This window comes from Podarcis bocagei (assembly GCF_964188305.1).
Source record: "Podarcis bocagei genome assembly, chromosome: 7".
Lineage (NCBI taxonomy): Eukaryota > Metazoa > Chordata > Lepidosauria > Squamata > Lacertidae > Podarcis > Podarcis bocagei.
In genome coordinates, this window is record NC_138132.1 from 19,686,443 (window position 1) to 19,712,715 (window position 26,273).

Consider the following 26,273-nt stretch of genomic DNA (forward strand, 5'->3'; position numbering starts at 1 on the left):
CTTAAGGGTAATCCAGTCCATCCCCCTGCATTTTGATCCGGGACTTCCCAGCGTTGCTATGCGCGCACGCGCACAACAACCCACGAGGATACACCACCGTGTCGCAAAGTCTGCAGGAATGGAAGAAAACAAAGAAAAAGGACGGTCGTGGGGTGAGTGGGTGGGGGGCGGCCAGAAAAAAACGTGATTAAGGGGGCGTGGCGTGTGTGCCCTGACAGAGAGGAGCGTCCACGCATTACTCAGTCACTTTTTAGAAACACGCGTAAAAAAACGAGGGGAAGAGAAATCGACGCCTGCCATGAACGGTCTTCAGCACGGATCTCATTCACTACACGCGTGTCCGCGCGCGTCAAGCAGCCCCACGCCCGGATCTGCCGCGTGCGCCATCCACACGCAACTGCAAGGCGCGCTAGCTGTGCGCGCACGCCAACACGACGGCAGCCTGCCTGCCTCCCTTTCCCTCCTCCGGCCTTTCCCTCCGGCTGCTGACCCCCGGCCGGCCCCGCCGAGCTCCGCGCCCCGCCCAGGCCCCGCCGGCCCCCGCGGCGCCTCCCACACCCACCCGGGTTCGCGCCGGCGACGCGGCTGCTTTCCGACGCTCAGCAAGGGAAGCGCGCCGAGGTCGGGACCACCGATCGGGCCCGGAACCGCGTGGCAAGCAGCGAGGACGGGTAGGAAGAGGTGGGGGCGACCGAAAGCAACCGGTGTTTCTGTGCGTCTCTGAACTTCTCGGAAAGCGCTTTGCCAAGTAAGTTCAAGGCAACGGTCTGCTGTTGTGGGTTGATTTCGAGGTGGGTGCGATCCGGAGTTAGCAGGGACGTCAGAATCTGGATAAGGGGCACGGAATCGCCTCCTTTTGGAGGTCGGGTTTCTTTTTGTGCGTGACTTTGCTTCCTGGAAAGTGCTAATACTGGTGGTCACCCGTCATTAGTGGACTATTAAATCTAAGTTGGGAGCTACTAGCAAAGTCAGTTCCAGGTTTCTGGAGGGCAGGATACTCTCCATGGCCCCAATCCTCTTGGCGAGCCTTCCCCCTCGCTGTGGCAGGTCTAGGGGGCTCTTGTTAGTGTGCTGGGGTAGGGGGGGTGGTCTGACCTTTGCCAACTTAAGAAGAGAGGAAGCAGACCAGCTGTCCCTCTAGTTCTGTATTGCCCACACTGATTGACAGCTGTTTCTCCAGGGTTTCAATCCGGAGAGTTCCCCAGCCCCTAACTTGTAGCTTGGACCTGGAACCTTCTGCACTCAAAGCAGATGTTCTACAGCTGAGCCAGGACTCTCCCCCTTGACGTTGCTGCCCCTGGTAATTGGGGTCCTTTTACCTCCTGGTGTGTGTGCCTCTCGGTGCTCAGTTGACGGGGGAAATAAACAGTTTTCCTTCCCCAAGCCCCATGAAACAGCTGCATAATGTGGAAGCTTGTGTGCTTGGGTTTCTCTGCATTAGTTGTGGTCTCTGAAAATTTAACAGCGTAGGAAGGAGGCCTTCCTCCTGCAAAGGTCATCGGGGTGATCTTGAAATCTGTGGGAAAGACCCGATATTTTGGAATAATCCCAGGGGTTTGGGAGGATAACTCCGAAGAGCCGCATGACTCTTATTAGGAAAGCTTCTGTGTCTTCCCCAGTGGTGCAAACAGGCACAAGTTCAACAGGGGAAACCTCTCCCTCCCCCCACATCACGTTATTGGCAGGGAAGGCTTCTCCTGTTGAAGTTTTGCATGCCACTCAGTTTGAAAAAGAGACAGGAGCCTAGGTGCTGGCGGTGGAGGTGGCTGGCAGGCAACCCTAAGTGGGAAAGGCTTGGAAGTATTTCCAGAGGAAGGTGGTTGAATGGGAGGCTTGTGTTAGGTGGGCATGGCAAGTGACCCGATCGACTTATGTTGACTTGAAATATTTGCTTGGCTTTAAGGGACAAAGAATGGCCCATTTCTTTGACTGCTTTAAGCAACATTCCTAAGGGAAACACTCTGGGCTTGCGAGAATGCTGCGTTAGTGTTTTGCAAATTACAGAATTTCTTCATGGAACTTGGTGTGCTGAGATGGCCCGGAAGGGGGCGTTAGGCAAATGGATGGAGGGTGTGTCTTATGAAGGGCTACATGCAAACTGCCAGGGCAAAGGCAGCCTGCCTCTTGAGGACCAGTTGCTGGGGAAAGGGCTAATGCTGTCGTGTCTGGCTGGCCACTGGGGGAAAGGCAGGAAGTTGCCTTCTTATACATGTAGCTGACACTCAGCAGGAGTTTTTTTCCAGCCTTACCTGGAGATGCCAGGGATTGACCCTGAGATCTTTTGCGGGCAAAGGAGCTGCTCAACTGCTGAAGTACAGCCTTTCCAGGATGCTGTGCAAACTAATCCTACAAGGGCTCTTCTTATGTGCTCTGTGGTTCTCATTTCTATCAGCCTGTTTGTTACACTCGGGAATGATTGCTGTCCAAATAATCTGGAGAGCACCGTAATAGCATAAGTCTTCTTCTTTGGCGTTCACTTGTAGCTGAGTAAGATTGCCTTCCATAAACACGGTTTTAACAATGAGTCCGTAAGTGACTGTGGAGGCCAATTCTGGACCCACACGTCCTTCCACAGTGGGGACATTGGTTCCCGGGCGGGAGTTGATCACGATGTGGATTTGCCAAGCGTGCCTTCCTCTTAGCACGTTTCTCCCTTGCGTCCTGAGTTTGAGTGTCTTCAAAGCCCATGACACCTTTGGTAAAGGCTGTTCTCCAATTGGAGCACTCGCAGGCCAGTATTTCCCAGTTGTCGGTGTTTATACTACATTTGTTTAGATTTGCCTTGAGATTTGCCTTTAAACCCCTTTTGTTGACCACCAGCATTACGCTTTCCATTTTTAAGTTGGGAATAGAGTAGTTGCTCTGGAAGACGATAATCAGGCATCTTCACAATGTAAGTAGAACCTGCAGGATCAGGCCAATGGCCCTGAAAACCCCAGCTTCTTGTTCTTATGGTTGGCCAATCAGATGCCTCTGAGAAGCCTGCGCCGGCGGCAGAAGTTGGTGGAGGTGATGCTGAGCCAGATGGATCAAGGCACTGGCTCTACATAGAACACGTTCCCCTTGCTCGGTTTTTCTATCTGTAAAAGGGGAACAATAGCAACTTTTCAGGTGCTTTTTAATTGTGAGAGAAAATCACAGTACAATTCTTAAAGTGTTTGTGTATGTTCTAAAAGGTTGCATGCTAGTGGACCTATCTTCTACCTTTAGCCTGGTGTCTTTAGCCAGATCCGGTGAATTTCCTAGTTTCCTAATCTCTGCAGGCATGAACAAGAAAAATCTTAGTCTCTTAAATTACTTTAACATACGAGACCAACTTGGTAGAGACGGTGTAATTAATTTCCCCTTTCCTACTAGATCTTCCTTGTACCTTAAGCATATTCTCCTCCACCAGAGGTGAGGGGGCGTGAACTAACTGAGTCTAGGAATACAATTCTGTGGTTTTAACTCCTTCATGGATGTATTAACTAGCCCTAGGCTTGCTAGTTATATTTGACTGCAATTTCCCACCGTTGTTGTTAGCTATTTATTTATATACCGCTGAGTTGCCAAAAGGGCTTCTAAGCACTTTACAAGTATGTTGTTGTTGTTTAGTCGTTTAGTCGTGTCCGACAAACGGTAACAAATGTATCCAGACCTGTTTAAAATGCACAATAATGCAATTTCATCCAAAAGTTGAAGACATTCGTTATTAAAAATGTAAGACAAGTTCATCAAAACATTATAACTATTAAAACAGTTTTTTTAAAAAAGCAATTAAAGCAATATAACACTCCACTGACGTGGGTTTTAAAGTTTTATAATTTGCCCGAGTTTTGAATGTTCTGCTTCTTTTTTTAAAATGCAGCCACCTGTCGTTTTAAATGGATAGTTTTAATTGTGAGCCGCTCTGACAACCCTTCTCAGGATCAAGGCCAGGGTGCCATTTTAACTGCTGCTCCCCACCCACAAACCCAAGACAGTCTACTCCAGGCCCGTCAGTTTTGTGCAAATGGAGAACAGGCTTGCGGCAAAGGTGGAATGCTGTTGCTACTTATCGTCTTTGGAAGGGCTTGGTACTGAAATGAACCCAAGCAGAGCTGTGAGACTGGATGCCATGGGGGTCGAGTATGGGGGATATTTATAACTCCAGCATCCTGCTAGCCTGGGTATATTTAGACAGAGCTGCCAAACAACAAGTTTGTTGTTTTGCTTGGCCAAAGGGCTTAGCTGAACTCCCGTGTGCTACACCCAAGAGGAACTTTCCTTCCTGGGTCGCTTCTTTCCCTGCCTCTCGCAGTTTTGTTGTTGTTGTTGTTTAGTCGTGTCCGACTCTTCGTGACCCCATGGACCAGAGCACGCCAGGTACTCCTGTCTTTCACTGCCGCCCGCAGTTTTGTCAAACTCACGTTGGTAGCTTCGAGAACACTGTCCAACCATCTCGTCCTCTGCCGTCCCCTTCTCCTTGTGCCCTCCATCTTTCCCAACATCAGGGTCTTTTCCAGGGAGTCTTCTCTTCTCATGAGGTGGCCAAAGTACTGGAGCTTCAGCTTCAGGATCTGTCCTTCCAGTGAGCACTCAGGGCTGATTTCCTTAAGAATGGAGAGGTTTGATCTTCTTGCAATCCGTGGGACTCCCAAGAGTCTCCTCCAGCACCATAATTCAAAAGCATCAATTCTTTGGCGATCAGCCTTTTTTATGGTCCAGCTCTCATAATACTAACCTACAAAAGTGATGAGCCAATGAGTGGCCGAGTCCTAGGCAGGAAAAAAGCCTCCCTTTCTGTCTATATCTCCTAAGCATCCCCAACCTGCTTCACATGAGACAACAGTGTGATGCAGCAGCAAAAAAAGCTACAGCCATTCTAGGCTGCATCAACAAAAGTATAGTGTCCAAGTCAAGGGAAGTCATAGTACCACTCTGTCCTGCCTTGGACAGACCACACCTGGAATACTTTACTGTGTCCAGTTCTGGGTGCTACAATTTAAGAAGGATATTGACAAGCTGGAACATGTGCAGAAGAGGGCAACCGAGATGACCAAGGGTCTGGAAACCAAGCCTTATGAGGAACAGTTGAAGGATCTGGATATTTAGCCTGGAAAAGAGGAGACTGAAAGGAGATAGGATAGCCATTTCCAAATATATACAAGGCTGTCACGTGGAAGATGGAGCAAGCAGCTTGTTTTCTCTTGCTCCAGAGGGTAGTACCTGAACCAGTGGCTTCAAGTTACAAGAAAGGAGATTCCCTCATTGCAGGGGGTTGGACAAAAAGACCTTGGCCTGCTCCCAACAGGTAATGTTGCGGTGGGGGGCATAGACAGCTTGGCCTTACAGAGTGGGTGCCCCTGGCTCTCTTCATTATTCTCCCTTACTGCTAGAATTTAGATTTCCAGCTTCTTGGGGACAGAGATCTGTCTTCCTTTCGCTCCTTTGTTTTGAGTATATTAAAGTGAAGTAAGGTTGGAGAACCTTTGGCTTTCATCTCTGATCACTGGCCACGCTGCTGCTGGGAGTTAATCCATATCAGGAAAGCTGTATGCTCCCCATTCCAAGTGCAAAGAGACATGCATTGATGTTTCCACCGAAAATAACGATAAAAGGATGCCTCTCAGCTGGTTCTGGGGCCATTTTTTTTTGTTTCTGATACCCAGTGTACCAACCTGGATCAAACCACTGACCCAATAGCCCCTTACAGCAAAAAGTCTAGTTAACTATGCTAGGGAATGGACAAACTTCAGTCTGCATTAAATGTGTAGCCTGCTGTTGTGTATTTTCTTCTTCTTAAGATAGCAGACATGTGTGTTTGTGTGTGATAAGGACAAGAAGCAACGGAGTGGGCAGGCGGGGTGAGTTAACTAACATGCAGAGAAAGGGTTAAACCTTTGCACTCCCCATTCCCAGTCCTAACCCTCCCATCCTACTCCTGCCTTGGAAATCAAAAGCAGGATAGGTGCTTAGCTTAAGGGAGAGACAGTGTGGTGTAGTGGTTAGAGGACCAGACTAGGACCTGGGAGACCAGGGTTCAAATTGCCATTTGGCCAGTATTATTTATTAAATTTATATACCACCCTTAATCCGAGGATCACAGGATGGTTTACAGTATATAAACACAAAAATTTATAACATAATAAACAAAACAATAACACACACATCCTATACTTAGTTTTAAAAGCCATAGATTAATTAGCCAAAGGCATGGGTGAAGAAGACTGTTTTAACCTGGCGCCTAAAGATATGCAGTGAAGGTGCCAGTTGAGCCTCCCTAGGGAGAGTATTCCACAAACAGGGAGCCACTGCAGAAAAGGCCCCGCTCTCATGTTGACGCTCTCCAGATGAAGCTCACTTGGGCCAGTCACTGCCTTTCAGCCTAAACTACCTTGCAGGGTTGTTGTGGCAATTAAATGGGGAGAGGGAAAACCATGTGCACTACCTTGATCTCCTTGGAGGAAAAGGTGGGATATAAATGCAACAAATTAAATGGATAAATTAAATGCAGGGGTTTAGCCTCAAGTGCATCCCCTCCAGGGTAAGTCTGCAAAAGGGAAGAGAGGTGCTTCGTTCTCTCTCCAAAGAGTGTGGCATCAGTTTGTGTGGGCAATCTAGCTAGTTAAAAGGAATGAATCATGAGTCACGGCAAAGCTTGCAGGCATCCCCGCAGAGGAGAAAACAAAAGGGCTGGTTTCATTTCAAGGTTTCCAAACCTGATGTACCCTTGGTTAACAGATTGTCCTCGGCAGAATGTCAGATTCAGTCAGTTGCAACTTTAAAGAACAATAATACTGCATTGGCGCATATATTTTGATGTCCTTGTAGCTTGCTTCCCTGTGGTATATATTCTCAAAACATGAAAATAAACACGCACACAAAGAGTATACAAATGCAAGAATTATAGGGCCACTCTCTTCTGTAGACCTGCTTGGTAGTCCATCGCATATTTTGGGGGCGGCAGTCTAGCCTGATCCAACTCCTTCTCCCTCTCTGGCTGTGTGCATCCCATACATTTAAAACACATTGCTTCCCCCAAAGCAGGGCTTCCCAAACACTGGTATCCAGCTGTTTTGGGACTACAACTCCCATCATTCTTAGCTAACAGGACCAGTGGTCAGGGGTGATGGGAACTGTAGTCCAAAACAGCCGGAGACCAGTGTTTGGGAAACCCTGGCCCAAAGCATCCTGGGAACCACGGTTTGTTAAGGGTTCTGGGAACTGTAGTTCTGTGAAGGGCAAACTACAGTTCCCAGGCTTCTTGCTTTTAAGTGAATGCTGCATGCACAGCTGGGCTGTTTCCTCTGCTGTGCTGCCTGTGGGTTTTTTTTCTTTTCTTTCGCACCTTCTGGTCAGCAGCGCACGCTGCTGTTCCCCTCCAGCCTTTGTCCTGGAGCCAAGGCAGACTTAATTTAGCTCCCCTAATCTTTCCCTCTCTGCCACTAGCCAGTACCTTCCCTCTTAGTTTTTTAAAAAGAAGTTTGTTCCTTTCCCCCAGCTCCAACCAGCCCTTATCTCCTTGCGAAAGACCAGGGAGGCCCAGCAGTACGGATCCTGAGGGGTAGGTGTGAGGGGCTGCACGGGGCAGGTAGCGAAGCAATTTCCCCACCCTTTATCTGGGGAAAGGAGACAAGACAACCCCAAGGGCACTGCTGTTGGGCAGGGTGAGTTTCCTGCGAGGGTGAGCCTATGGGTGGGATAATATAACACCCTTGCGTGCCAAAACACAGCAGAATGGGCACCTCTCTGGGGAGGAACAGGGACAGCTGTGTCAGGGGCTGTAATGGAGCTGTCAACCGAGTGGTTGTGTTGGCTATTTGGAATGGGGCATGGCAGAATCAGGGGGCAAGCGTTTTTCTCTAGTCAGTGTGTAGCAATGCTTGGAAAGCCAGTTTTTTAAACAAACTGCAGTTCCCAGGTTTCTGTGGTGGTGGTCATGGTGGGGGAAGCCACGTGTTTTTAACGTGCTTTAAACATGTGTTGTGATTTTTCACATTGATGGAATATGCAGAAATGGCAAGTTTAACTAGCGAAATCAGAAATCAAGATGAGGCAGAATTCAAGGAGGATTGGAGAAAGTTTGTAGATTGTTTTTTAAAAACACAACTATTGTAAACATGCTAAAACTCAAGTGGCTTTAGGGTAAAAACAGCAGTAAAACACAGATTTGAAAATACTGTGGAAAAGGCAAAATATAGAATAACTAGCATGCAGCATAAATTTGAAAAATATGATTGTACATTGGCAAATGTTGCTTCAACTTTCTTTTTGAAATATATAAATAAAAGCTTATGAAAACAAATAAATAAAATAAACCTTCAGTGTGGATGTGACATGCTCCCGTGATGTCTAGCCTCACCCTGTGAAGGTGCAGCCATCCTTTCTGCATTTAAAGCAGCCTTGCAAAGAACCCTGGGAACTACAGTTCCCAGCGCCCTCGTTCAATTAAAGTTGCCAGGATTCTTTGTGGGGAGGGAAAGGGGCTTTAAGGGTACAGGCTTGTGTTCAACATAGTGCTAAGATTCTGCCAGCAAAAAGGTTGCGCAATGGAATCTCCTCCCCCTCACGCATCCCCTTGGCACTGGTGGGCATGCAGCCCCCAAGGAAAGGTCTGATCCAGTTGAGGTACAGTCAGTGTTAACTGGATCCACCAGTGGGTCCAAGGGGGCTCTTTTCTCTCTCTGCCTCCTTTCCTCTGAAACTCAGCACTGCAATGCTGAGATTGTCCAAAGCGTTTGGGTGCTTGAACCCGAAATTCTCTGCATCATGCTCCCATTAGGGCAAATTAACAATAATGCAATTGGCTTCATTAATGGCGACAGATTGGCACATGCATCGGATCTCCTGTTTTTGCAGCCCCTCTGTCCCATTGGATGGACGCGGTGGCACTGTGGATTAAACCACAGAGACTAGGACTTGCCGATCAGAAGGTCGGCGATTCGAATCCCCATGGCGGGGTGAGCTCCCGTTGCTCAGTCCTTGCTCCTGCCAACCTAGCAGTTCGAAAGCACGTCAAAGTGCAAGTAGATAAATAGGTACCTCTCCGGTGGGAAGGTAAACGGCGTTTCCGTGCACTGCTCTGGTCTGCCAGAAGCGGCTTAGTCATGCTGACCACATGACCCAGAAGCTGTACACCGGCTCCCTCGGCCAATAAAGTGAGAGGAGCGCCACAACCCCAGAGTCGGCCACGACTGGATCTAATGGTCAGGGGTCCCTTTACCTTTACCTTTGGCCCACCAGATACTAAGGGGTGGTGAAGCTTGAGAGCCTGGCAGAATAACCTACATAAATATTGGGCTCCTGCAGATCTGTTTCTTGAGCATTTATGTGGATTCGCTTGCACACAGCTTACACAGAGGTTAAGCAATATCTAGCTTTAATTTTTATGTATATCTTATTGGTTTTATATTCCACCTTTCCTCCGAGGAGCTCAGGGTGGTGTGCATGGTTTTCTCCCTTCCCCATTTTTAACTTCACAACAACCCTGTGAGGTTGTTTAGGTTGGGAGACTGTGGCTGGCCCCAGGTCACCAGGCGAGCGTCAGGTCTGCCTGGGGATTTGAACCCTGGTCTCCCTGTTGCTTTCCTAACCACAAAAAACGTCTGTTGTCCGCCCTGCTCCACCTAGGATTTGTGGTTGCAGGGCAACAGCTAGGCACTTTTACCCATTAGAATTCTGCAAGCCTAAATTCCTTTCTGCGCCTGAATCCCTCCCGCAAAGCACAGGCAGCCCGGAGGCGACAGATATATTGCCCCTATAGTGGGGTTCAAAACTGGCTGCCAGAGGCATGCTGTTTCTCCTGGTGCCCAGTAGCATTGCTAGCCCTGCTGGAGGCAACCCCAGCAGCCAACTCGCTTTCTTCCAGGAATGTGCTCCCCGCTGGGGTGCAGTTACTGAGCAGCAGGGAAAGGCAGGCGGGTGTTGCTCTGCAGCTACAGCAACAAACAATAGGGTGTGTATGTGTGGGAAATTAAGGCTACAAGGAACTGACAAAAGAACATTCAGGCAGCTCAACCTGGCCGTCCCTGGATTGTCCAGCCAGTCTAACCGTCTGCGACCCCCCGTTTCAATCTCCCCAGCATGGAGAGAAGCTTTTGTACCCTTGTCCAATGGATCTCAAAATTACGAGCTGCCTGGGCAGGCCCAAGCATCTCCTGCACATTCCACAAGGCTTTGGCAACACTCTGCTCCCTGCCAGAGCCTGGCTTCCACTTTTTTGGTCTTGTGCCGTGGTTGTGAGGTCCCCAGCGGTCGTCCTAGCAGAGGAGGAGGTCCCCCGCTTCTTTGCAGCCCCTCCCACGCTCATTGATTGACAGGTGGTTGACAGGTCCCTGCTCCTACCCACAACACCTCTGTCAGTCGATGCCAGCATCATTGCCTAGCTGCAAATCTGGCTAATTCCAGAAGGAAGTGTAGCTCGGTGGCAGAACAAGTGCAAACACGTGGCACTGTACCTTGAAAACCCATTTTTTGAGAGCAAAGTGGTACCTAACGTTTAGAGCAGCTCCAAATGTGTGAGCTGGGGCGTTCTTTGTTGTACCGAGAAATCTCTTGGCTGACGTTTGCAGTTGAAAGCGTGGCCTTTCTGGCAGAGAGTGAGCCAAGGCATGGGAGTGTTCCTATTCCCCTTTCCTGCTCGGTTAGTGATAGCAGCAGCCAAAGATGCAAGCCAAAAGGATGTTTGTGGAAAGGATCTGTTTGTCTGAGCACTATGGGGCTGGGGTAGGAAGTGAGGAAGCAGGGGCCAGCCTCCCTCCCGGGCAAGTGGGTGTGTGCCTTCCAGCATTAGTCCGATGGTGGTGGTTGTTTTTGAATCGGTGCCTAGCAGTGAAGTCATGTGATAAGTGCCGACGGAAATTGAGCCAAATGGGACCCCTGAGGAACGGGTGGGGGAGAGGGGTACAGAATGGAGTAGTGGTACCTCGGGTTACATACGCTTCAGGTTACATATGTTTCAGGTTACAGACTCCGCTAACCCAGAAATATTACCTCAGGTTAAGAACTTTGCTTCAGGATGAGAACAGAAATCGCACAGTGACGGCGCGGCGGCAGCAGGAGGCCCCATTAGCTGAAGTGGTGCTCCAGGTCAAGAACAGTTTCAGGTTAAGAACAGACCTCCAGAACGAATTAAGTACTTAACCTGAGGTACCACTGTATCCTGGAGCAGGGCTGAGCAGGTCAGAGGCCTGATATATACTGCAGCATTTTATTGCAAGCCTCAGCTGTTTTCCGTAAGTGCCTCCTCGGCCATCGGAGGCCATGGGCACTTGCAAACAGAGACTCTGAATTTTAGCTGAATTCTCCCTCTTTCTTGTTAAATGCACTTTGATCTGCATGTTCTGGTTAAGAGCACGACAGGACCTTTCTCTGCCGGAAGGTTGCGAGCTTAATTGCCTGCCAGAAGGGAAACCCTGAAACGTCCCTGAGCACCCTAGAGACAGGTTATCATTTGCAAACATTGCAAAGCAGTTTTCGGTGGCTGCAAAAAAAGCCTATTGCCATAGTTACAGGCCTTTGCCCTCCCTTCCACAGGGCCACTGAGGCCATTTCAGGATGTGAAATAATGGGTCCAGCCCCAGCTGTTGGAGGATCCATTTCCTCTCCTCTCCCAGTCCATTTCCCTTGCCACCTGGCTGATCTGAACAGCCCCCCCCCAAAAAAAACTGCCCCTCTCCCCCACAGCCGTCTTGCTGACACTTCTCAGCCATCTTTGTTTCCTGCTTGCGTTTTGAGGTACCTTCTCTAATTCTGGAACGTTTCTCAGCAAAGCTCCATTTTTAACCGTACCCCCCTGGCTCCCGGTGGACTTGCTGTTTACTTTTCCGTCCTTAAGAGTAGCCGACTTTGCGTTCTCTCAGGGTTCCTGCTTGTTCAGTGGGAACTCCCCAACAGGCTGTGTTCTTTCTTCAGGGCAATACCGAGTGAGGTGGGAAACGTTAGCTGTTGAATTTCTGCTGGTTGCCTCAGATTGGTGCGTCCGTTGACAGCGCAGGAGCCCTCTCAAGAGGGAAAGGCAGCAACCTTGCTGGGAGAAAAGGGTGGAGGAGGGAGAAGAAAGGGGGAATGAAGAGGGGAAATGTTATGTACTGAAGTTCTCACCCTGGGCCAGCAGGGGGATACTGTAGATAGTTTTCACTCAGGTCCACATATGCAAATAAGGGATTGAAAGTGACGTTCAGTGATTGGATAGTTACAGAAAATGGTTACTGTTGCGTGGTAGTGGAGCTCTATATAAGCAGGCTGGCTGAACCCTTCAGTTCAGTTCTGGCCTGGCCTGTGAATAAACAAGAGCTGTTTGAAGAATCGCTGTGTCGTCTGATATGTTCACCCACAACTTAACAGGAAATGCCCTGAAGAAGAACAACATGTCTGAAAAGGTGGAATTTGTAGCTCATGGCAGCTGTTTTTGGTGAAAAACAGGATAGGGGAGAAAGGTTTAGCCCCAATAAGTTTCTCTTTGCATCCTGGGGCTAAGTACAGTGGTACCTCGGGTTAAGAACTTAATTTGTTCCAGAGGTCTGTTCTTAACCTGAAACTGTTCTTAACCTGAGGTACCACTTTAGCTAATGGGGCTTCCCGCTGCCGCCATGCCACCACCACTCAATTTCTGTTCTCATCCTCAAGCAAAGTTCTTAACCCGAGGTACTATTTCTGGATTAGTGGAGTCTGTAACCTGAAGCGTCTGTAACCCAAGGTACCACTGTACACTTTTTAGAAAGTGTGCTTAACACAATGTGTAGTTGGACCCCGTAATAGGGAACCTCAGGGCTAAATGCAACCTTCCAGGACTCTCTGTATGGTCCTCAGCTCTCTCTCCAGGCCACACCCCCTTTCACCAGACCACACCCCTTTCCCTCCAGGCTGCACACCTCACCAGCCTTTCTTTGTGCTCTTCCTGGGAGTTTTTGCCTTGCTGGAATGCGTCCTTGAATTCTTACTATTCTTGCTTGCCTGGATGGTGGCCAGAAAGAACCACAGAATTGGAAGGGACCCTGTGAGTCATCTAGTCCAACCCCTGCAATTCTGGAATCTCAGCTAAAGCATATTACATCCTGCACATTGCTCAAGCCAGGAATCTGACTATCCATTGTTTTTATATCTCCTCAGAACAGTCATGGACTTGTGGTTCCTTCTGCCTCTGTGTGGGATCTTGATAGGATCTGCAGTAGCAGGTAAGCTTGTGGGGGGGGCAGGGGAGGAGGAGGGTGAGAAATGGCTGAGAACGTCTGCTGACATTTGGGCATTTTGTACTCTGCGCAAAAAGAAAATCCAGTTCAAAAATGTACTGCACCTTATAGTCAAAAAGGATCTTGGTGAGCCAAGGTGGTGTAGTGGTTAGAATCTCGGACTAAGACCAGGGAGACCAGGGTTCAAATCCACACTCACTGGGTGACCTTGCTCTAGTCCATGGGTAAGCAAACTAAGGCCCGGGGGCCGGATCCGGCCCAATCGCCTTCTAAATCCGGCCCGGGGACGGTCCGGGAATCAGCGTGTTTTTACATGAGTAGAATGTCCTTTTATTTAAAATGCATCTCTGGGTTATTTGTGGGGCATAGGAATTTGTTCATTCCCCCCGCCCCCCCAAAAAATATAGTCCGGTCCCCCACAAGGTCTGAGGGACAGTGGAAAAAATTTGCTGACCCCTCATCTAGTCACTGCCTCTTAGCCTACTTTACAGGATTGTTGTGGGGATTAAATGGGGAAGGGGAAAACCATATACACTACCTCCAACCTCTTGTGGGGGGCAGGGGCAGCAGACGGTAGGATAAAAATATAATAAATCAAATAAATAAACCTGAACTTGCCAGTATTTGCTTGAATGTCACCCAAAAATAGCAGGTGTCTGAAAGTGCCACTTATATATCCAGGTCTTTTTGGTGTTGTTTTTGTTGTTATTTCTTAATTTATATGTTGCTTAGTTGCCAGGTGGGATAGGAAATGCAATTTAAAGAGGAGGAAAGGTGGGATATTAATAAAAATAAATAATAATGATAAAACATTTCCCCCCAAATGGGGTTTATCAAGATCATGGGAAGTTATTATAACGCTAAGTAGTTCAGTATAAAGTGATTGATTAATGGGGGCGGGGCAGGGAAGATTAAAGGATAACTGTATTATTAATCTCCTCTATATATGTGTGTGTGTGTTTGCCTCTTTCAGAACCACCACAACCCAAGGACATTCCACACGACCCATTCAATTATGGTGAGCCAGTTGTTACTACCTGGGGTCAGGAGATAGATGGCAAGGGCGGAGACCCTCTGACAGACTTTTGGAAACAAAAAACGTGTTCTCCAATCTCCTCATTTTTTAAATTAAAAAACTACAGCTTTAAAAGAGGTGCAGATGACTCTGGCTTGGAGCATAGCACTGATGCAAAGGAGAGGGGTTTTTTAACCTTCCGTGACCACCTGTGGAGGCTATTTTCCTCAGCCTATGTCTCCCTTGCTTCCCATAGTGGAGACCCATCCATTTGAGCAAGTGGGGCACTGCTGCACTAAGAACAGTCTGTCCCCAGCCAGCCCTCACATGTCTGCCTACCTCTTCACTGACAAGAGGTGGCTCTGGTAGTCAGCTTTCTATTCCTTAGTCTCAGTGCTGGCCTTCTAGGACTCAACAGGGAGGAGGAAACCTGTGCCACATTTACACCATGCCTTAAAAGTGCTGTGATACTGCTTTAAACAGTCGTCTCTTCCCCTCGCCCCCCAAGAACCCTGGGAGCTGTTGTTCTGAGAGTTCTTAGGAGACGCCTATTCCCCTCACGGGTCTACAATTTCCAGAGCGGTCTCGCAGTCAATCCCTCTCCATGGGGAACTGTGGGAATTGAAGCTCTGCGAGGAGAATGGGGGCTCCTTTCCTTAGTTGGCGCTTGCTATCATTGGCTTGGGGACGTGGGTGGCGCTGTGGTCTAAACCACTGAGCCTAGGGCTTGCCAATCGGAAGGTCGGCGGTTCGAATGCCCATGATGGAGTGAGTTCCCATTGTTCGGTCCAGCTCCTGCCCACCTAGCAGTTCGAAAGCACATCAAAGTACAAGTAGATAAATAGGTACTGCTCTTGCGGGAAGGTAAACGGCGTTTCTGTGTGCTGCTCTGGTTCACCAGAAGTGGCTTAGTCATGCTGGCCACATGACCCAAAAGCTGTCTGCGGGCAAACGCCGGCTCCCTTGGCCTATAGAGAGAGATGAGCGCCGCAACCCCAGAGTCGTCCGCGACTGGACCTAACAGTCAGGGGTACCTTTACCTTTAGATATCATTGGCTTGGGAGCTCCACGTATGGTTTGGGCTACCAGAATTTCGCCCTGCCCATCCCAATGGGCACCAGCTGCTATTGATCTGGAGAGCATCGGGTTGGGGAACACTGATGCAAAGCATCACAAGAGCGTCCCCTCATTCCAAGTCGGGGATATGTTCCCAGCTGGAAATGACCACTTCTTCCTTCTCCTTCCTTCTCAGATTACCAGTCGCTGAGAATTGGGGGGCTGGTTTTTGCTGTCGTCCTGTTCCTGCTTGGCATTCTCATTGTGCTCAGTGAGTAGATTCTCTCCCTCTCTCCACCCAGCCCCCACAATTCCCTGCCTTCTAATGAGCCAAGCTGAGCCATGGCACCTGCTGAATTTCCCCAACATTGTGACTTTAATAAAATGCAGCTGCAGAAGCTGCAGGTGTGGAGAGGAAGGGCTCCTTTCACACACCTGTTTAGTAGAGGGCTGATTGCTCAGGGCGAAAGGGACACTGCCCCACCAACTCTCAGCCTGCCCTCTGCGAGACCCAACCTTGCTTTCTTACTTACATCCAGCATATATGGTATTACTGGCTATCCTTGTCCTCAATCTCAGTGTCATAGGAGTCATCAGGGAAGTGGACAAAACTAGAATCAGCGTTCTCTGGCGCCACCTACTGTTGACCTCCCTGCCTCCTGCCTCGCCAGTTCCAAATGGGAACCAGTCACCACTGTCCAGCTGTTATTTTTTCTCCTCTTAAAACCCACACAGTTGCATACTCTGTCTCACACACCGGATACACCTTTTCTCTCGAGGAGTGAAAAGCAGCTGGTGGAGGCAGGGTAGGAGGGGGAAACTACTGAAGGGAAATGGATCGAGGAGCCCATGTGGACATATGGCTCAGTCAGTAGAGCATGGGACTCTTAATATCAGGGTTGTGGGTTCGATGCCCACATTGGGCAAAAATAAAAATAAAAATCCCGCATTGCAGGTGGTTGGACTTCATGACCTTTGTGGTCCCTTCCAACTCTAGAATTCTATGATTTTATATATGAAGCTGTCTTTTACAGAGTCAGGCATTTGGTCTGCCTTGTCCACTATTTCTGCCTCTGACTGGAAGTGGCTCTACAGGGACCTCGGCAGATGTCTTTCCCATCGCTCACTTCCCTGGAGACACCAGGGATTGAATTTGGGGCCTTCCACAGGCAAAGTTACGTGCTGTGCCATAACTTTCTGCTGCCACCTTCTGGTGATCTTCTGCAGCATGTTAACAGCACATGCAGCTGCTAAGTGCCACCAGGCTTGTAGATAAATTGGAGCCTCTGAGATACAGGAGGGTGTGTTGGCATCCTTTGGGGAACCTTGAGGTTTGCAAAAGGAAAACACATCAAGGGGAAACCCGTAGGGGGGCATCTTCTCCAACCGAAAGAGCAACCCAATGAAAGCTGCTTGTGTCCTCAGAATGCCGTTGAGAGGATGTGTGGAATGAAGTTTTTGGGAGGAGGGCATGGCTGGCTGGAACCCCAAGCAGCAGCACTTTGTGCAACATTTTGTTGCAGGTCTCACTTGTAGTCTCTGAGCCCCATGTGGACCTCAGACTGTTGATCTATTTAGCTCAAGACTGGCTGGCTTCAGCGCTCTTAAGTTTAGTCTTTCCCATCCTGTCTTTAGATATTTTGTGAATTGGAGTTGGGACTGTCTCTATGCATTCTGCCACTGACCCGTGGGCTCCCTCTAACGTGGGCTGCTTTCTGTTCCAACTACTTGGCAACACTCCCTTCCCAAAAGAAGGCTGGCAATCCCAGAGTCTTTGCCCCTCGCCTGTCCCAGTACTGATTCTCTTTCACTGTTTGCCCAACTTGGGATTTCTCTCTCTCTTTCCCAGGTCGACGTTGTCGCTGCAAGTTCAACCAGCAACAGAGGTAACACCTTTCTGAAAGCTTAAATGAGTGGGTGACCTAGGATGGAGGGGCTATTATATATTGCAGATGCAGACAGGTGACCTAGAAAGGAGAGAAAAAAGTAGCTCAAATTATGAGTTTTGGAGAATGTGACATTATAACCTGAACAGGACAACAGCGCCCTCTAGAGCATCTGTGATCAGACCATTCCTCCGGAAGTCTGCAACAAACTGATATCCTGTCTTTTATTCTTCAGTATGCATTCTGAGGTTGATAATCATTTATTGCAGTACCTCATCTAATCAAAAACAGCTAAGCCTTCTTGTAATACAAGTTTTAATGAATCATCAAGGAGGTGGAATCGACCTCTAAAGAAATTATTGATTGGCAAAATATACTTTATCTCTTGTGCCAGTAGTCTATCACACAAATAGGCCAAAAACCAGTCTGCCTCTGCGAACAAACAGGCTTTGCGCTCTGTCTTTGTCTTGTTGGAACCATCCAATCAGGAGGCCAAAGATATTCTCTCGCTCAGAAATTCTCTTCTATAAGGAACTCTGCACATGCTCTGAAATCCAAGACTTTGCTTAAGCAGGTAAAATGTAACTAGTTAGGTCAGGCTGATTTTTCTTTTTCTTTGCAAGTCTTGTGTATGATTTTATTGCCTTCCCTTTACTTATTATTATTTAAAATGTTTGTATACCGCCTCTCATTAAAACAATACCAAGGTGTACAGTAAAACAGTTTGGTACAAAACAACAAGAAGTACAATCTACAACTGGAAAAAGATCTTCCCACACACCCTTTCCTCCAGATAAAAACTATTTACACTTGGACATTTGGCTTCACTCATTTCCAAAGGAATTTCTCACTAAAAGCTTCCCCATGTGCTAAGAGTACACAGTTGTTAAGCTGCCTCCTTTGTTTTCTTAAGGAGCTTTCACAAGATTTTGTTTATTTATTTCTTTATATATATATTTATAGCCAGCACTTTCATAAAAACATATCCAGGTGGTATGCGACATATAAGGATAAAATCAGCCAAAAGCATCAATAAATACATCAGTAAAACATAGTGATTGCTTAAAAAGAGATGGTTCGTGACAATATAGTTTTCAAAAGACATCTTAAAGAAGGAAGGGATGGTTCCTGCCGAACTCTAGTGGCAGGGAGTTCCGCAGGGCAGGGCGTGCCCCACTCAAGGCTCAGTCCCTCGTTTAGACCAACCCAGCCTTAGGAGCATTGGGAACCAGCCAGAAGTCATCCATCAGACAGTCTCAGTGGCAGAGGTGGACCGTAAGGAATCAGGCAGTCCTTAAGGTATTTGGACCTCAAGTTGTTCAGGGCTTTATGAATGAACTCAAGTAACTTGAATCTGGCCTGGTAGCAAGACAGCAAATTGTTAAACTTGGGGCTTTGGAAAAGTAAATACAAAGCTTCTCCCTGCCTGCCAGTGGCGTAGCGTGGGTTGCCAGCACTCCGGGCTACCTGGAGGAGAGAGGGTGAGAAGGAGGGAAACAGAGACAGAGAACGCATGTGCATTCAGCTGCCTAACAGCATCTGCGGCACCCAAGAGATTGCAGCTGTAGAGATAAGAAGAGTTGTTCCATTGCCCGGAGAGGTTCTCATGGAGAGGCCGTTTTCAACAGAGCCCAGCAACGGAATCGCACAACTGTATTGAGACAGCACCAGGTGTTGAAATTTGGCGGCCTTAACAATTTTGCACCCCTGTGGCCCTCCCCACGCTACGCCACTGCTCCCTGCTCCCCCACCACAATAGTTGGATTGGAAGAAGGGGTCCTTGGCAGTAGGGTTCAGACCACCAGCCCTCCAAATAGTCAACCCTTTTGGGCCCATGGAAATGTGAATAAATCCATAGTTGGCAAGGCTCATTGGCTCACATCACCTTAATTAACCATTTCTGTTGGTGCCCTGAGTAGTTATTTTATCTGTCAACAGGAGGAGCTATTGCTTTGCACTTGTACAAAACACCATGGTTTTTAAAAAACAGAAATCGCTGCAGGATATGAAGAGAGCAAGGCATTTTTGTTAAGCACAGCATGACAAATATTTTTTCCTATTTACAGGACGGGTGAACCTGACGAGGAGGAGGGGCCCCTGCGCAGCTCGATTCGGCGTAAGACCCAGCCTACTTTAGTTATCCTTCACTTTCCCCTGCTGCGCCCTTCTTTTCCTCATGCTTGAGGACTAGACACTTTAAAAAGAAAACCGGGGAGCTGAGCCTCGTGCCTACGTCAGATTTATTTGTTTCGTTAAGAACTTTTTATTTGTTTATTTTGTAAAAATTACACACTGCTTGATTGTAAAAACAAAACAAAACAAAACAAAAGCTTATATATATATTAAGGGGTCGGCAGAAGGTAGATTGAAATCTGCTGGTAGGATTTCTAAGTGCGTTGGAATAGATTGGCAAGGACTCCTGGCTCAGGTGTTTAACAATAGCAACCAGGATATGACTTTTCCCACCTTAATTGAGCAGCTGAAACAAAGAAAGCGAGTGGACTTTCCTTAAGGATGGAGAGGTTTGATCTTCTTGCAGTCCATGGGACTCTCAAGAGTCTCCTCCAGCACCATAATTCAAAAGCATCAATTTTTGGGCGATCAGCCTTCTTTATGGTCCAGCTCTCACTTCCATACATCACTCCTGGGAAAACCATAGCTTTAACTATACGGACCTTTGTTGGCAAGGTGAGGGCTGTTAGGAGACTCCTATTCTCCTCACAGAGCAGCAGTTCCCAGAGTGGATTAACAATCAATTCTTCTTTCCAGGGAACTTTGGGAACTGTATCTCTTTGACAGGATCCAGCCAGGCAAAAAAAAAACTTGAGGCACAAAGAAAGGCCTGTGAGGAGGTTGTGGCCTGAGGAGGGCCAGATTGAGATGTCTGAAGGGCAGCATTCCATCCCCAGGCCTCAGGTTCCCCACTCTCTGCTAGATCCTGCGCTGTGGGGCAAAATGTGTTTTGGGACTGCTTTGATTTGTCATGTAACAGGACACACTGCTGGGGTGAACTGTTCCTGCCTGGGGTGGATTAGGGAAAAAAGAAGGAAAGAAAGCTTAAAGCCTTTTAGGGAAACAACCGTTTTTTTAAAAAACTGTCTCTTTCTGACTCTCCTTGCTAGGTTTATCCACAAGGATGAGATAGAAGAAGCCTGAAACTGGTGAGTTGCATATACCACAGGACTGGGGAGATGGACCGCTGGTTTGGACGGACTGGTTGGGCTTTGGGTCCCGCTAGCATGCTCTGAAAATCAAGTTGACAGCTTTGCTCATAGTTTACACTATATTGAAATTGAAAGTGATGATAGAACTTTCCAGTGAACACTACTGAATGAGCAGTGTGTCACAGTGGTTAGACTGGGACTAGGACCTGCTTGGCCAGGGTTCAATCCAGGGATATTGTGGGGAACGCTGAATGGCGGCTCGCACACCCTGCCAATAATGCTGATTGGAACACTAGAGGGGTTAAAGAGGGGGCTGTGGGGCAGCCACCAGTAGGGCAGGGTCTGCCGGACCCCTGGCAGCCAGTGGAGGCTCATCCATTGGGGCGAATGGGCATTCCCTTGCCAAGCTCAATCAACTCAGCCTGCCTGCCTTCTTACTTCCAGCCAGGGGTTGGCACTACCTGCCATCTTCCTGCCCCCTATCCTCAGCAGGGAAGAGGCCAATGGAGAGAAAACAAGAATTAGTTGCCTCTGCCAGACATTGTCTCTAGCGCCACCTACTGTCAGTCTCCCTGCCTTAAAACCTACCAGTTCCAAAAGGCACTCCACTAGTTGGAGCTGCCCAGGAATCCTGGGTGCCAACTCTGGGCCTGGCAGAGGCAGTCCTTGTACCCAGGGCCTGAGCTGCCTAGGGCTTTTAAAGGTGAACCATGTCCCTTTTAATTTAGCCAGGCACCTCCAGGCCTGCAGTTACAGAAAGGCCTGGAAGTACACAAGAAGCTTCCTTATCCTAAGTCAGCAGCTCTCCAGGATTCAGGCAAGAGTCTCTCCCAGACCTATCTGGCGCTGATGGGATTCACCCTGAGACCTTCTGCATGCCAAACACGTGCTCTCCTACTGAGCCACAGTCATTTCCTCTAAACTTACTGTGGGACACCTCACAGAGCAGTATGTCGTTGAGAACCATCTGGAGAAACTGTGATCTTATCGGGGCTTTTGGGGGGCATCTGTTGGGCTTCTGCCTTTCTGGATTTATTTTGAACTTAACTCCTTCTGCGCCTGACTTTTCTTTTTCTCCTCCCAGGCTGCTCCTGACATGTCGTTTCCCCCCATGATCCAGAGTGTTCCTGTCTCTGCACTGCACACAGCCCTCGCCTCCCTGCCCCCCAGCAAGCCGCCTGCCTTTTGCACCAAACCTGGCAAAACGCCAGGCCTGCTGTCTTCGTGGTGATCCCAGCCTAACTTGGAAGTGCTTAGCTTGCTGTGAGACTCCGAGAGAAAGGGGTTGTCGTCCGTCACATTTTGCTCAAGCTTAGTCCTCATCCTAGGCGATGGGGGGTACTAAATCTGCCTTCCTGGTGCTCAAACGGTTACGATGAGACTTCCCAAGAGCGGTGGTAGAAATGATTTTCAGACATATCTAGGCATAAAGGCTGGCAGCTCTGCCCTTGAAAAGAAAACAGAAGGGGTGTTCTTCTTCCAGAGAAGCTAGGAGCTCATCCAAAGTGGGGGGTTGCTTCCACTGGCCTTTCAGATTGTCACTCAATGCAATCTCAGTTACTCAGTGCAAGTGCAGAGTGCAAGGCAGCCTTTTCTGATTCGGTGCGTTCCAGATCTCGTCGGACTCCCAATTCCCATCAAACCTGGCCAGCGTGCCCATTGGCCAGGGATGAAGGGAGTTGCAGTCCCGACGACATTTGGATGGCACTGTTTTGGGGAAAGCTGAAGGCGAGCACTGTCTCCAGAAGTTGTTGACACCTGTCTGTCTCGAGAGACAATGGAGTGCGCCGCGGGGGGGGGGGGTGAAGTCTAATCGCTGTGTTTGGAGCACCAGAGTGACCTCCCCAGGGCGCAAGGCTGGGCAGTGTGTATGGAGGTCACGGGCTGCCCAGATGGCAAGACCCCTCTCTCGGCCTTGCTGATGTGGCCCAAAGGAAAGCAGAGCAATACGTTTGACAGCAGCTTGGCTGTAGGAGTTGCTGGACAGAGGCATACAAGGCACCATCCAACCACCTTGGGAACTGCAGATTTGCATAGGGTTTTCTCCTTAGCCTTGACTTCTCCTGACGATATCCCTCAAGGCAGCAGAGGTCTAGGATCTGAGTCTTCCTTCTCCTAGATGGGTTGCCTTCCCAAGTTGACAAGGAGCCCCATTTGCCCCTCACTTCACTCTGCAGGATGTGCAGAAATCATCTTCTTGACCATTGGGCCCACTATTGGTCTCATCCACTCCATCTGCTGGAGCCTGTCTTCATATGCAGGGGAAGTCCTTAACTCACCGAGGGTTTGAGACCCATCTGCTATCCTCGCCTGGTTTAGCCAGCCACTTTAAGCCACTTCCCAGAGTGTGGCTGCTGTTATATCCTGACAGCTTCTAGGAGCCACAGGTGAGAGCTGATTGCAGGGTGGGGCCCAAAGCTGAACAAACTACTCCAGAAGGAGCACAATGTGTCCCCCATCAGAGGTACTACCCCTCTCCTAACATCCCACCCCAGCCCCAGGAAGAGGGTGATGAATAATGCATCCCTAACCATGAGGCTCCCTAACCAGGATTTTGCAATTTCCCCCAGAGCCTATTTGTTGCATTTAGCAGCTGCAGCCACAAGACGTAGTGGGGAATGTTCATTTTGTTCCTGTCTGGTGGAGTGCGAGTTCCCAGCCCTGCCAAATGCACAATAATACACTCTTATAAATGGGAAGGGAGTATGAGATCTTTCCTTTTTTTATGAGAGTAAATTGAGGCCTTTCTTTCTGGAACAAAAAATAGTGACAGTTTCGACAGGAAGAAGAAGTTCTGGCCTTATTACAAGCTTGCTTTTTTGCCAAGAACTTCCTACAGTCAGTGCAGAATATCCAGCTGTTGGGCTCAGCAAGCTGGCTGGATCTAACCAACTAGGGATGCAGAAGCCGTAGCCCTTCCAGATGTGATAGGACTCTCAACTCAAATGCCTATGGTAACTGGGGCTGCTGGGAGTCCAGCACCAAATTAGAGGACCACGGCTTCCCCATCCTTAGCCTAAATCTTTGCCTGTGGCATAGCAATGCAGCCTAGTTCTGAAAATCCAGACCAGAACTGGAAATCTGCTCCCAAGTGCTGATGCTTCAAATAATAAAATCTGGAGGCAGAAAGTAATTCCCGCCTTTGCCCTGAGTGTTGGGTGTGTAGGATGCAATAAATGAGTGTGTACGCTAGTTCTCCTGTTATACTGCCTTCACCTGCTTGGAAAAACAACCTTGCTGCGTGCGGTAGCATTTGAGGTTACCTGCATTCTCTCGCCACAGAGCAGTGTGGTTTCTTTCCAGCAGAGGGCAGTGCTATAACATCCACCTGCTTCGGTTCCGTCTAGGCTGCGTAGGAGGAGCAGGTGTGGGTGGCACCTGTCAAATCTTCATGCCTGATGCTCTTTGTGCTGCTGGCCCTTAGGAAAGCTCTCCACTGAGCCCCGTTCCCCTGGTTTCGCTGACCCCTTTCTATGTTTCTGACCTTTTATGTCTGCCAAGTCTCTTCCACGACATTAAATTGCTACTTTCTCCAGCTGCGGTGAAATGTCAGACTTTGCTCTCTCCGTGTATCTGTGTGCTTGTGCATGAATGAGCCTGGGAGCAGTAAGATATGGGTGGTATTTTCGGGAATTTCCACACACAAACTCCCAGGTGCCTTGCGCAGATATAGAACTATCTCCTTCACCAAATAACAGGTGTACCAAACAGCTGTGGAGGGATCGGAGGAGAGCTGCACATTTCCCCATTGTGAGTTTAATTGCCTTAAGTGACTTGCCACCTAGGTTGGGGGCCATATCCAGCTCCGGCAGCAATTCCACCCCCACCCCCTCAAATTTCAACAGCAGCGACAAAAATACAGTCATACCTTGGGTTACAGACGCTTCAGGTTGCGTTTTTTCAGGTTACGGATGTGCTGAAACCCAGAAGTACCAGAACGGGTTACTTCCGGGTTTCGGTGGTCATGCATGCACAGAAGCGCTAAATCACACTTTGCTCATGCACAGAAGCACCGAATCACAACCTGCGCATACACAGACGCGGCGCTGCGGCTTGCGAATGCTGCGGGTTGCGAACGTGCATCCTGCACAGATCACTTTCACGACCTGAGCGTCCACTGTAATATAAATTAGGGTTCATAGGCTGGATAGCTCAGTCGGTAGAGCACAAGACTTGATCCTAGGGTCATGGATTTGAGCCCCACATTAGCTGAAAGGTTCCTGCATCACTGAGGGTTGGACTAGATGACATTTGTGGCCCCTTCCAGCTCTACAATTCTCTGATTCTATGAGTGCCATCTTAGGACTGCAAGTCACCCCCACTGTGGTCATCACATCAATCATTTGATGAACAATAACCCTGCTCTTCTGCTGACCAGAGCCCCCCTGTTTTGCATGCAGAATTTTTCTGGCTCATTCCTCACCTACTCCAAGCAAGGCTAGGTGAGACGCCCTATGTGAAAAGCTGGAAAGTGTCTGCCAGGCTAGTGCTGAGCTAGATGGACCAGTTGTCCCTGACTCAGTATAGCATGACTTCTGTGTTCCAGAATCACAGAACTGTAGAATTAGAAGGGACCCCCAAGGACCATCTAGTCCATCCCCCTGAAACACAGGAATCTTTTTGCCTAAAGTGGGGTTTGAACCCATGACCCTGAGATGAAGAGGCTCATACCAACAGAGCTTTCGCAGGTCCTGTTCTTCCTATGGATCAGCTGAGGACGGGCTTATCTAGCTATGTTCTGAGCTGGTAATGTGCACATAGCCTTAGTTAAAAGCACAACCTGCTGAGAAAGAATCAGTGATTCTTATGTGTAAGGAAAGAGTGCCCTAGGTTCGGAACTATGTATTGTCTCGGTTATCTGCACCATCTATGGACTCCAGTTCCAAAGGAGCCTGCTTCATCCAGATGACAGGTGGTTTGCATGTAAAAAACACACTGAGCCTCACAGATTTGCAACTGTTGTGTGCCCCCTACTTGCATGAACAATGAGAAGTTTTGGGGGAAGCTCCACATCCTTTGTCTCTTCCCCAAGCTTTCGCTTGCTTCCTGCCTTCCACACTTGTGTGTGCTCTGACACACGCCAGCTTCCTCGGCTGGAACAGCATCACCTTTGCCAGGGCCCCTTGGGTATCTCATTCAAAAACGCGGAGAGAGCCTCAGCTGGCAGGAGACCATCTCTAAACCATGAGCTCTCATTGACGAAACCTCAGCTGGTCGTTTGGGACTATTCACCAGCAATCTGCAAGGCACAAATGTGACAGGTCCAGGCCACAAGTGCCTGCAAGTAAGGAATTGTTTGATGCCACCTCCCTCATACTGATGCCCTCTTGATGTTTCTGACTACAATTCCCATCAACCCAAGCCAGCATGGCGATGGGAGCTGTAGTTGCAGACAAGTAGAGAGCACCAGGATGGGGAAGGCAGGAGTCCTACATGAGCTTGCACACAAGGCTTGACGGTTGACAGGGAGACGGTTTCATCAAACAGCCACACGTCTTACATGAAAATCAAAACTGTTTTCTTCTCTGCCTTACACTTGTCCCTCTAGGCCTTGCTCAGGGACTGGCACAACTCCCCAAAGTCTTAAATAAGCTGCCCCTCAGGGGCTCCCTGTACAGCTTCCTTGAACGCTGCTTTGTCTCTGTGACTTGAGTGGAAAATAACAAAAATCTCCAGGGGAATGTAAGGTTTCCATTTCCCCGGGGCTCGGATCTCCAAAGCTGGGTTTCAGCTTCCAAAGAGGTAATCGTGTTAATCTGCCGCAGCAGAAACAACAGAGGTTTTTGATGCCTGAAAAGCTAATAGATTAGGTGTGGCAAAGCTGCTGTGGATCTAACTCCACCATTAAGCCAATATAAAGTATTGTCCTCAGCTGTGTGTGTGTGTGTGTGTGTGTGTGTGTGTGTGTGTGTGCAGGCATCCCCCATTTATGTGGGGGCTACGTTCTGGGTCTACATGCATAAGGAAAATTGGGCAAGTGGGGAGCAGCCTCTGATGTCCT

At 48.7% G+C, this 26,273-nt stretch overlaps 1 protein-coding gene across 3 annotated transcripts; it reads left to right on the forward strand.

Annotated features, from left to right (window-relative positions):
• Window positions 1-536: 536 nt before the first annotated feature.
• Window positions 537-23,807, forward strand: FXYD1 (FXYD domain containing ion transport regulator 1). Of its 3 annotated transcripts, none has more exons than XM_081203641.1 (8): window positions 537-748; window positions 13,072-13,136; window positions 14,125-14,169; window positions 15,419-15,493; window positions 17,072-17,108; window positions 19,175-19,224; window positions 20,231-20,269; window positions 21,357-23,807. In XM_081203641.1, exons 2-7 carry the CDS (start codon window positions 13,079-13,081, stop codon window positions 20,251-20,253), a joined length of 288 nt encoding a protein of 95 aa, XP_081059767.1. In that variant the 5' UTR covers window positions 537-748; window positions 13,072-13,078; the 3' UTR covers window positions 20,254-20,269; window positions 21,357-23,807. The 3 variants fall into 3 exon arrangements, with proteins under 3 accessions (XP_081059767.1, XP_081059768.1, XP_081059769.1); XM_081203642.1 differs by lacking the exon at window positions 537-748 and adding an exon at window positions 7,405-7,525; XM_081203643.1 differs by lacking the exon at window positions 537-748 and adding an exon at window positions 7,503-7,628.
• Window positions 23,808-26,273: the final 2,466 nt, after the last annotated feature.